Source organism: Miniopterus schreibersii (genome assembly GCF_964146895.1).
Source record: "Miniopterus schreibersii genome assembly, chromosome: 5".
Taxonomy (NCBI): domain Eukaryota; kingdom Metazoa; phylum Chordata; class Mammalia; order Chiroptera; family Miniopteridae; genus Miniopterus; species Miniopterus schreibersii.
Genome location: NC_138106.1, coordinates 40,134,628 through 40,147,527, shown reverse-complemented (window position 1 = coordinate 40,147,527; position 12,900 = coordinate 40,134,628). Strand labels below are relative to the sequence as shown.

General features: G+C 38.1%; 1 protein-coding gene across 7 annotated transcripts in view; it reads right to left on the bottom strand.

Annotated features, from left to right (window-relative positions):
* TP63 (tumor protein p63) overlaps positions 1-12,900 on the bottom strand; it is a 201,619-nt gene that overhangs the window by 27,137 nt on the left and 161,582 nt on the right. For all 7 annotated transcript variants that reach the window (XM_081138594.1, XM_081138593.1, XM_081138590.1 and 4 more), the window contains one exon: positions 1,278-1,464. In XM_081138594.1, the coding sequence (XP_080994720.1) occupies positions 1,278-1,464 (187 nt within the window). The remainder of the gene's footprint in view (positions 1-1,277; positions 1,465-12,900) is intronic.

The window sequence follows — 12,900 nt, the reverse complement described above, 5'->3', positions numbered from 1 at the left end:
AGAACCATAAAGCTGCTCTTAACCTTTGACCGCATATTATCACAAAAACTGATATTGAATTACAGTGGAAAGCTAAGTGTGTCAAGATGCCCTCTGAAACAGCATCTATTATGGCAAAAACTAAAAACAGCTATTATGTAAAACACTGAGAAAAAAAATAAACAGTTATGTCATCTTGATGGATCAAGGGCAGGCATAAAAACCTATAATAAAGCTTAGCTGCAAGAAACAATCTCTGTGGCATATTGTTAAGTGAAAAGCAAGATGCGGAGGTATGGATGGACAAGGAGACCGTGTAGGAAAATACGCGAAGTTACTGCGTAAAAATTAGGTGTGTTAAGGTAGGAGGGTTTAAACTTTATTTTCTCATCTGAAATTTCTACCCACTCTTTTTCTTTCTCCAGTAATTTTTTGGTATCATCTCCTATATTCTCTATATTCACACATTCTAGCTACCAACCAATCTTTCCATTATAAATATATGTTCTACATAAAGTGTCTTAACTCCCAACAGTCCTGCACCCTCATCACTCTTTGATGAATCTGTGTACATTCTCCTATCCTTCCTTTCCACTTTTCTGTGTTCTTTACTTAGACTTTTTTCACAAAACCTTAGAATATCAAATGTCAGGGAACCCTTGGAAACAGTGAGATCTTCTGTAAAGCAATTGTGGGATTTATGCCTCAGAACATGGGCATGGACGCAGACCTTAAAGGTGGCCCTGAGATACCTATCCCCCTCCCTGGCTTATGTTGCAGATTTCTATTTACTCCTCTTGCCAATCTTTTGTCTTCTTTCATTTTTCTTCTTTTCCACTTTTCTCTCTGTTTCTTCATATTGCTCACTTTGTATTCTCCTTCCTCTTACCCTTTCAGCTCTCAGTTGGTCAGGCCTGGACAGTCACTCTGGGGAAGGCACTAAAGCCGGGTTCCCTAGCCTGGGCTAAACAGACCAAATGACCAAATGCCACATTGTTCTTCTTACACCCTCTCATTAAAAAAGAAAAAAATAAGCAGCAGGGAGTAGAGAGACAAGTTCAGATTACCCAGTAATTAATAATATTAAATTAAATAGTTCAATCATTGTGAGTCATTGTGAAAGCACAAATATATAGATCATTATTCTCAGGCACTCTATCAACCAAAAAAAAGTAGACTGAGCTACCATCAGATTGCAGAGGTTGTAACCAGGTAAATGGGCTCCAAACGAAAGTCTTCACAGGACCCCTGTTTTCAAGGAGCTTAGCTGAACAGCAACAGAATCCTCTCCTCCTTACCCTCATTGAATTCACGGCTCAGCTCGTGGTTGGGGCACCGTTTCACCACCTCAGTGACATGTTCAGCTTTCTTGTAGACAGGCATGGCACGGATGACAGCGCCCTGAGGAGGTGGGGTCATCACCTTGATCTGGATGGGGCATGTCTTGGCAATTTGGCAGTAGAGCTTCTTCAGTTCCGTGGAATACTGCTTAGAGATGGGCCAATGGTGGAGGAAGGAAAGAACCGACAGAAGATATTGTTACATCCCGAATCAGAGCAAGGAAATTCTGTTCACCTTTTATTGCCTTGATAGCTGCATATTTACCACTGACTACTACATACATGTATATACATGATAGAGTTATATTCATTAATCAAACTAATAATTTTTTTCTACTTTAAATAAAATCCACTGTTTACAAAAGGTTTTACATTTTTCAAAACACGTTTATAGCATTACATCCTGTTTTGGGGATGAAGAAACTGGGTCTCAGAGGGGTTTAAATGACTAATACCATGAGTGGCTTTATAGAGTACTAGAAAATGGAAAAACAATGCTCGTATGAATTGAGTGATTTTAAACAGATTATAATAAATCCTGTCCTTACAATACTCTAGAGAGCCTCACAGGAATTAGGGTTTGGGGATTTTATTTTTTTTTAAGATGAAATGTCTGGCAGAATGTGAGGAGATTTTACCCAAAGTTAACCTGCTATAAATCTACAAAACAAAAGCACCCCCAAACTGCCACACTTATCTCCTAATGGCCTAGAGAATGCAAAATCTGGCCATGGTCATTTGGTTCTATGCTCTTATGGAAAAAAAGGACTGGCCTAATGCAACACAGCGAATCATGACAGCAAAAGGGTCAGGGTGGGGATTTTTCTATTCACAAGTGAGTGAAACCTTTCCTGCCTACACTTCCATCTGCAGGGAGAGGAAGTTCAGTGGTCGGCTGTTAGGCTGATTTAGAATTGGCAAAATAGGATGGAAAAAGCATGAGACCTAGAACCAATTCGGGAAAAAGGGGGGTGGGGAGTCCTATCCTGTGTTGCTTTCTCTTTCTACCTCTGAACCAGTGTAGAAAGTCCCCATTCTAATCCATATACACTATTAAACCTTCGCACCCTGTGCTCTGGGTCAGTCCCCCCTCACTGCATTCCTATTTCTTCTGATGCTGGAGTGTAACCACCCAGGCACTAGAATTGTCAGTGAGGAGTGGAGCACCTAGTAACACTTACCCAAACAAGGGTAAACACACACACAGGTTGCAAGCATAAGTTGGCAGCAACATCCTTCCAGGGAAAAGACACAGGGGACCAGGAAGCAGAGTGGCAGAGAGTCATTATTGATATGTTCCAAACCAACTCTGACTAAAGGCAAATATCCTACCAAAAAGCACATTAAAAAGTAAGTGCTTTATCTCTTCCTTTAAAAATATAATATGTATTTAAATAATCTTTTTTTATATCCCAAGTATTTCAGTCTATAAAATTTTCAGTTAAAATCTTCCTAATATTAATAGTGTATTGCATAATCAGTTCTCCATGCCTGCAGGTCAAGGATTAAATGCAGCAAAAGGGTTTTAGATGGCTTGAAGAAATAGGAAGTATGCCAAAAAATCAATCATGAAAATAAAATTCTGCTTGGGAAACACTGAAATCTAGATGGCTATTTTTCCTCTAGTGTTTTTAACCAATGACTTTAAAAACAAAGACATTGTTAAGAACTCAGTTTTATTGAGAACTCCAAGAAAATAAGATGTATTTTTATTTGTAATCTAACCATGAGTTTCGTAAGATGTACCTTAGGAAAGATGACTGAAAAGTAAGTCTGTCAGCTAACACCTGGAGGCAAATAAGGCATCCATCCAAGTATGTAAAGATTGCAAAAACCAAATGGTAAGTGTTCAGAGGACAGTAAAGAGAAACATTCCATTTCAATAAATGATATACTATAACTCAAACTTGACAGACTAAATACAGAAGTAGTGAGAATAAATTTAGGTCTCAGCCGGTGTTAATCCTTACTCATCCTCAGGGGATGGGGAAGGGAATCTAATTTTTGAACTTAAATAACAATAAATAATAATAGCTTCTCCATTTTCTGAGTTCTGCTGTAAGAAATCGAAACCTCGAATAACCCTATGAGGAAGGTGTTATCGGTATATGATCTTTTATCTAAATACCCTGGGGCCAGATGTTTCAGAATCCAGAACTGTTTTGATTTTAGAAAGAGACTAAAGTTCATAAAGTATATATTATAAACAGCTCCAGCAGGGTTTAGGGCAGTGCCCCATAAGCAAACCTTAACATTTCGGTATAATTCATGAATATGTGCACCACCTGGGAAATGACTATAAAAACCTCAAATTCAGGTTGGACTTCACCACCAAATGAGTTGGGCACAAACTTATGAAATTAAAACAAAACCAACACCGGTTTTTCAGAGCTCTTTGAAATTTCAGAACTGTAGATAACAGATCTCTTACTCCCATTTTATAGATAAAAAATTAAGGCACAGAGAAGACTTTCCCGAGGTCACAGAGAAGAGCTGGTTAGCATCTAGTGTCTAAGAATCTGTTCTCATCTGGTGACAGTCCTTCATTTCTCTGTTCTCTAGGCTCGGGTACAAAGTTTTGTACTTACACATTTTTCTAATTTACAACAACGTGGCTATTTTTTAAAAACCTACTTAAAGGCATACAATCTCCTTTAATATTAAAATGGAACTAAAAAGCGGTCTACTTAACATCAAAGATTCCTCTTTTTATTTCTCAGTATAATAATGTTTGCTCAATTTAATTGCAGGGAGAGGCACCAAGTGATAGAACTGAAAAAACCTGGGAAGTCACCTTGAACCCTAGAACCAGCTGTCTGTTAGGACTTCCATTATGGCCCAGGGGAATTCACCAGTAAGATTCTGCTCTTTCTCATGGTTAATTAAGGCCTTTTGTGTTCTGGCCTCAGCTCTTTCATTTTCCCCCCTCGCCCACAGACCCTCACACTTCCCACCCCATGTTCTACCCATACAAACCTCTGAATGCCTCAAGCACACTATACATCCATCACTCCTGATTCGAGTATGCTATTCCCTATCTGGAACATTCATTCTTTCCCCTCTATTCTTCACATCATCCCAGGCTGGTCAATTAGCTATCAAACCTCAGCTAGGATTAATCTAGCACTGGAAACCATATTTTCCAATTTTAGTGACGAGGGGTTTATACTGACTGCATCTAAATAGCTGACCAGGGACAAGAATCATTCGGATTACTGCTTCTGGTTAAACTACCAGGCTGCCACTCAGTGTCCAGAGGGGCTGACACGGTCTGGCCTGGCCCATTCTTTATAAAGCCAAGCTTCTGCCACTGTACTAGCTTCACTATTTTCTAATTGGTTCTGTGATGATGTTTAATATTTTTCCAGTACTAAATTCAGCCTCCCTGGCCTATCACATATTCATAATTCCTTAGACTTGCCTGCTTCCCTATTCCCTACCAAATGGCCACTATCACCTGCACCAAATTTTCAGGCTTTTGCAAGAAGTGGGAATCTGATATATGCTATGATTTTTAAATACCCTGGTGATTCAAGTCAGCAGAGACTGCAAATTGGAACACCTCTGAATTCTTTTAATGTCTCTCTTTCTCTCTGGGACTTTGAACATTCACCTTTAAAATGCTCCCAACGTTGATCTGAGATTATTTATTTCTAATGCCTAATTTCTTCTTTTGGGTGTGTATGCTTGGTTTAGTTTTAATCAGCTTTACAGTATAACTTACTATAAAGTACATCAATGTTTAAGTATATAAGTTGAGACAATTGTACACACTTGTGTAACCACTACCACAATCAAGATATAGACTATTTCCACCCCCTCCCTTGCCTTCCTCCTCTTTTTCCAAGTTGTTTTCACTATTCTAGATCCTTTGAATTTCCATATAAAATTTACAAGCAACTTGTAAATTCCTACAAAATTGCCTGGGTAGAATTTTGGGTGAGATTGTATCAAATTATAGGTCATCTTGGGCAGAATTGATATCTCAGCAATATTGTGTCTTCTAATCCATTAACATGCTATAGATTTCCATTTAATTATCCCATGTTTAATTATATAATTTTAAGTGGTTGCAAATACAGTATTAAAAAGGAATATACCATTTAATCATGCCTTTCTTATATAGTATAAATCTTACTCCAGTTTTAAAATATTAAATAAAACCCTGCAGGTTATATTGTCACACAAAAATCTTTAGCACATCAATTAGTTTTAGCTGGGTCCCCTGAAACTAGATAGTTGAGCCAACGCACATTTTAGAGTTATAGAGGAGTCTGAAGTAAATTTGAATTTTCTTCCTTTAAATTAAGTAAACTGTTTATTTCTCCCTAGACTCCTGCAGGACTTTGTTTCCTTCATTATTTTGTTTTAAAAAAGTTGAAAATATTCCTAAGTGTATTTTTTTTTTCTTGAAGTTACTTGAAAATTGGTGAGCTCTTTCAATTTACATACTTAAACTCAACTCATTTTTTTTCTGTTATTTATCTTTTTGTTCCTTCTGCTCTTATTAATTTCCAGGAACATGTAAGTATGTCATGGGGGCCAGTGTCACTGGAGAGCAGCGAGCAAAGGCTACAGTGATAAGTAATGAGATCAGAAATCAGACAGGATTCGGGGGCCAGGCCATGTAAGGCAGCATGGGCCAGCGTTAAGGACTTCACCTTCCTTTATGTGAGACAGAAAGCCACTGGAGAGGTTTGAGAAAGTGACATGGCTTAATTGCATTTTAATAAGATTCCAGCTATTATATGAAGAACAAACTTTAAGGCTCGAAGATAGAAGCAGGTAGACCAGTAAAGAAACTACTGCAAATACTCCAAGTAAAAAATGAGAGAGACTTAAACCAGCAGTGGAGTTGGTGAGAAGCAGTTGGTTTCTGGATACCTTTTAAACAGATTTGCTGATGGATTGGTTGGAGATAAGAGAGAAAGAGAAAAGTAAATGTATTCCACTCAAGTAGAGAAGAAAGGCTTCATAGAGGCTGTGATATTTGAACCAGGAGTTAAAAGACAAGTTATTCACCAACTAGATGGTGCACTCAACAATGGGAAGGAGGGAGAGCCAAGAGGCAGAGAGCAGGTTTTCCATAAAGAGAACATCATGAGTATAAGCAAAGAGATGCTGACTATAGTTGAAATATAGATGGGCTGGGAGGAAAGGGGGAGAACAGCAGAAAGCAATGAATCTAAGCTAGGAAGGCAGTTACCGGATTCTGAGGAGCCTTAGATGTTACAAGAGACAGGTAGACACTACCAGCAGGCAAAGAAGAGTCACTGAGGACTGTACAGCGGGGGAAAGACCTAATCAGTTCTATGAATTAATTAAAACAAAGCTGGTAGGAACAAGGCTGCAGCAAAGTAGGAAAAAGAGAGACCTAATTAGGAACAAGGAATGAGGTGGGACTAACCTAGGGTAGCAGAATGAATGAAAAGATGGAGAGATGGCCTGGCCTGTGTGGCTCAGTGGTTGAGCATTGACCTAAAATCCAGGAGATGGTTGGATTCCCTGTCAGGGCACATGCTGGGTTGCAGGCTTGATCCCCAGACGGGGGCGTGCAGGAGGCAGCCAAATCAATGACTCTCATCATTGATATCTCCATCTCTCCTCTCTCTGTCTCTCTCTCTCCCCCTTCCTCTCTTTGAAATCAATAAAGATATATTTTTTAAAAAAAGAAGAAAAAAAAAGGTGGAGCGATAGAAGAAACGTTTTAGATTTACTAAAAGTCAGTCTACTAGTTTTCATCATGAAAGATAGGCAGGGAATCATCAAAACAGACCAAGCACTGTTAGTCATTAGGAGAACAGATGCTTGCACAAATATGTTATTTGCTTATCCCTTTTCTAAAATCGAAGAGGAATGAATGAAAATTAGTTTTAATACAGGACTCCCAACAGTCAATAGCAAAATGAGACCTGGATTAGTTAATGGACTCGTCAACAAACAGAAAAAGAAAGGATAATTAGTTTTAATTCCTGACAAAGAAAATAAAATAACATGAGGTAACACTGGAATTAATAGGCCAATTTTGTTGTGAAAGAGCAAAAGGTTTAGTTCTCAAAGCCAAGAGTATTGGAAAAGGATTCTTACCCAACATCAAGAGCAGTAAGCAACTTTACTGGACTGGGGGTCAAAGAACAAAATTTAAACCTTGCCTGTTCTATTTATTCCCTAGGCTTTTATGCAGTCCCTTCACCTCTGGCAATCCTAAAATAGGAAAGAATTATAATATACATCTCTCAGAATGGAGGGAAAAATGACAGCTATCAGAAGCCTTAGTCAACTGCAAAGCCACGTATTATGGATAATTACTGAAGCCTCATCTTTCTAAGATTCTCCACATAAAATGCTTAATGTATTTAAGTAGTTTGGGGAGTATTGCTAAAACATTACTTCAACTTCATCAGGAAGTGGTTGTTGCCAGATAACAATAGTCCACTGAAGTTTGAATACCAACCATTTCCAATGAATCACACAGTTCATATTGATCTGCTAATCACTAAGTTCTAAACCATGCTAAGTTATTGGATTCATTTGTTAAAAAAAAAAAAAAAAAAAAAAGAATGAATTTGGTTTATCTGCTTCCATACATTTAAAAATACACATGCATATATCTATAATACATGTACTATAATTTTATGTGTCCTTAACATTTATTTAAATTATACTGCTCAAAACTTAATCTTAGTAATCTGCTATTTCCACTTCCTGTGTTTTCAAGATTTATCTATGTTCTTACAGACAGATGTATTTCATTTATTTTAATAGAAAGAGACAAGGGATGAGATAGAATGGAAGGAGATCCTCTGCTTTATCTGTAATCTTCTATCTAAAGAAAATATTTAAAGCAATATGGAATTTTAAAAAATATTTTGGTAGATTCTAAGGAGTCTAAAATTACTATTTTTTGTGTACTTGAAATATTTCCTAATTAAAATTTTTAATGAACAAATTTAACACGAACAGCACCAATTTGTGAAATTGTTGCAGACTTAATGATTTTAGAAAATAGAAAATATAGAAATAAGATGTTAGAACCCAGAAGGAACATTATAGCATGCCTTGTCCAAACCTTCTTATCCCCTCAATTTTCAGATATAACATTTGGGCTTACAGAAGTGAAATTGGTTCATTAATTCAACAAATATTTAGTGAGCACCTTTTTCATGCCAGGCTCCGTCCTGGATCCCAGGGAACTAGCAGTATCCTTACCCTAAGTGAACTGGTTTAAAGTAAACACTGCCAGTAAATAAATCATTTCTAAAATTGTGATATATGTTCTGAAGAAAAAGGAGAGGGAGACACACCTAAATGTGGGACTCTACTTAGTTTGGAGGGTCAGTAGAGTATCTTTGCAAAAAATGATTTTAAATGTTACACAACTAAGTTTAGGCTTTGTGGGGATGAAGTCAGATTTCCTTTCATCTGGAAAGCTAATACTTTTACAACCACATCATACTCTAGTGACTGAGTTTCTACAGAAAACCCAAGTGATATTTTAAACCAAGAACTTGACTTTATGTTTCTATTACTGAGTCACCTGTTTCAAGGCATTTTTAGTTCAAGATAACATTGCTAAGCTTTTCTTAGAAAGTTAGACCAGGAAAAGTTTAGAGATCATTTAGTTCAGCCACTTCAGTTACAGAGGAGAAGTCCAAGCCCCAGAAATGAAACGAGACTTGCTCAAAAACACTCAGCAACAAGGACCATCTTGACACAGAGACCAATGTTCTTTCCCATGTACTATGTAATCTTAACACTCACAGTATTGGGACTGAAGTGGAACTGGCATATTTGCTACCAGAGTGAATTACACAAATACATAATATGATTAGAAACACAAGTATAAAGCCCAGAGGTCATCTAAAAAATAAAAATATCACCAATTTCCTACAGTAGTACAAGGATATTGCATTATGTTCTTTGACTCAGTATCACATCCTTTTTAATTTGTTAAATAACTTTGTCTAGGAATTAAGATTTTCTTTCCTAAACTGCAACTATATTCTCAGAATGGGATCTTGAACATAGGAATAACATGAAATGTCCAATTGTTTAAAGAACCAATTTTACTCCTTCAGGTCCTAGGTTGGATAAGTCAGCAGAGCACCGTACTAACCTTTTTATGTATTTAGGTAAGACAGTACATGAACTTGAGTCTCTTTAAATTAGACAAATCTTAATGTAAAATTAGAAAATGAAATACGGTGATGGGGGGGGAGCACATATGAAAGATTTACTTCCAAAGGTGGAAGCAATTGACCTCTTAAAAGAAGTCACAGATTCCTGACCCTCACTGAGGAAGCCACTCACTGAAGAATTTCAGGTCACTCACGTGATCCCCTGGAACCCTGAGTTAATCATTCAAAGGGAGAAAATAAAAATGAGGAAGCTATATTAGATAATCTATAATCTTTTTTCTATTTTGAATATTGTATGAAATGGTGCAAATTTGGTAGAGGACCCAGTTACCAGGCTCACATTGACAAAGTAGACTCTTTGAAAAGAAGGTGGAAAACAAAGTGTTGATATTCATTCTGATTTATCAGAAATACATAAAAAGTATAGGAATCAATGTAGGTACTCATGTATATGTCTGCATAGTCAATAGAGCATTTATTCCCAGGAAGTACTAGCGTATGAGCCAGAATGAAGAGACAATTTTTTGATGAGCTTTAACCAAATTTCCTCTTACACGGTCTTGAACATTCACATGAACAAAGTATTTCCACAGTAGCATGGAATAGAAATGCCTCAAACCTAACACATAAACTAAACTCTTGCTACTCAATATCCATGACAAAATGGAAAAGCAAGCTTTGCCCAAGTTTTGTTTTATTTTATTTTGTTTTAGTAGGGAGGGAAGGGGGGTGGGAGTTTGGCATATTGAGGAGTGAGATGCTCAAAGCCAAATATCATGTTCAAATAAGGAGTTCCAGGGGATTTTTGAAAACAAGAGTAAATTCGGCTCCTTTACTAATAATATGTTGCAAATAGAAGAGGGGGGCATTCCAGTAACTACAACTTCACCGTCACCACCTGCCTCAGTAGACATACTATATTACATGCTCTTGGCTGCCAGACTGGTAATTCAGTATCACAATGCAGAGAGATGCCAGCTAATATCAGCACACACCTGCATACGTTTTCAACAGCTTTCTTTCCTAAAGGTGCAACAAAGCCCCTCCCTCTCCACTCCATCAAAAAACAAAAAAAACAAAACAAAAAAACCCAAAAAACCCTCCACTCTTTTAATCTCTCCCGGAAGAATAGCCATACTTTATGCAAATCCCAAATCACAAGGCTGATTTGACCCACTGATCTCCAAGGATATGGGTGAAATAAAATTCCATGAAATCAATAAATCAATAATTATATAACTAACCTCACAGCTCAATCCATCGTCAAGGGAAGCAACTACATAGAGCAGTGTCAAAGCCATCCTGATACTGCAATGCCAACTTCCAGATAAACCTGCATCTGACATGCTATCATGCTAAAAGGAAATGTTTTAAATTGTTTTCTAATGTAATGCTATGTACATTATGAACCATTGGCCATTAGCTCACAGAATTAACCTTGGCATATAAAACCAGATGCAGCTGTGGCCCATTAACACTTAGGGGCAAATTACCTACATTGAGGGTGGTTGGGACTTAAGAAAAGAGTAAATCCTAAGCTAAAGCTTAAGTACATCAACAATATTTCTGGCCTTCTGCATGATTTTGGGTTGATTAAAAGAAAAAAAAAAAAATTGGATTTACAAATAATCTAAAAGACAGCCACCATTCATTAATAGAAAATTCTAGGTGCACTTCTAATTTATATTTCTTATTTTCAAACAGTTCAAAGAATCCAAGGGATGAAAGGTGGGGTCTGTACTACCTCAAATAACCTAAAATATTTGACCAAAAAAAAAAGTGGGAGCAAGCAAGCCCAAAAGCTGTCATGACTCAATTCATCTCAGTTTAACAATCAAGTACAAAACCTGTCTTAATTTAGACAGAGCTATCCTAAAACATTCAGTGACTTAATTTTTTTTTTTCTTTTATAAACTGTATTCTTAGGAACTGCCAAGTTAAAAAGGCCCTTTTATAAGGGCAAGAGGGTAATGACATCAGTAATTGGAATTAGTATGAAAAAAAAAAAATCATACAAAGCAGATGGATATTCAGAGAGGCCAAAATAAACTTTTGGCAACTGACTTGGTGGGAGGGAGACTAATGGGAAAAGAAATGAGATACTTGAAAGTAAAAAAATATAAGGGTCAAAATATAATTTTTGACCAAGATGCTCTAGAAAATTAACTATAAATATCCAATTCACTAAAATGCAAAAAGAGTCTTAGCTGGAAAGAACTAGACACAGCTTCAATGTGATCTGCTTGAAATATACTGAATAACCTTATCACATATAATCATATGAGCTGATGATATGCTATATTCCAGACTTGTCCTCTACAAATAAACTCACTTGGAAAACATAAATTTCACTTCTAGGAAGAGAATTAAAAAACAATAATTAAAAAGTAACCACTTCAAAAGTTTATTTAAGCAAATATACTCTAAGCAAACATCAGGTTAGTGCTTGTGACGGCTATGATGGATGGTAGACCCAAAATATCAAAAACAAAAAGGGAGAGTGGATGAGAATATATGGTTTGGGGGTCAAATGGGGGTGTTCTTTGGAGAAGTCAACTTTAGAAGGTTGAGTGGAAAACCAACCAAAACATCATTCAAAAGCTAACTAACGATCCTCCCTGGGACTAGACCACACTTTTATCACCCCCTTTCTATACTGCCTCTGTATAATGGGACCGGAAATATTGCCCAGAGAATCGTGGATGGGAAGTTGAGAGGACAGGACTCTAGTCTTCCCCCTGCCCACTGACTTCCTGCATCATCTTAGGCAAATCCTTTATCTCTTGGGCTCCAACTTCTTTATTCACAATTAAGGCATTCCACTTAGGACTGTGTCTACTTCAAAGTAAGGGGAAATCTGCAAAATGTGCTTGCAAACAAGTCCTGAGCCACCATATCCTATTGGATCTATCATAATGATGGGCAGGAAGAGATCCCCAAATTGGCCCCGTAGTCGTCTGGCAAGGCATTCACTTCTCCTCCCTGTCTCCCTTCCTGCCACAGTTGTCTAGCTGCCAGACATGTACGAATTGTGCTCTTGATAGTTTTACAAAAAATCCTTCCTCCAAGCACTTTTCCTGATGGCCCCAGCCAAAGGGCCGCCTGTTGCCACCTGTCAGTTGTGGGGATTAATTGCCTGAGATGAGGCTGGGAGCGGCACATTCTTCCCGGGCCGCGCCCACAGATGTTGACACCGAGCAGGTGGGCTGTCTGCTGCGCGCTCACCGGGAAGGCCAGGGGGAGCCCACAGGGCCTGGCAGGTGTGTGCACGGGGGACACCTAGGCTGCACCACAAAGCAGCGGAACCTTGGCAGGAAGGAATGTGCCCTGGGACCTCTCTGGGAGGCCACAGGCAGCTCTGCGGCCAGCTCTGGGCACCAGCCCGAGGCAGCTGCCGCCTCTCTGCTGGGGGGCAGCGTGTTATCGCCAACCTTGGGAAGGGT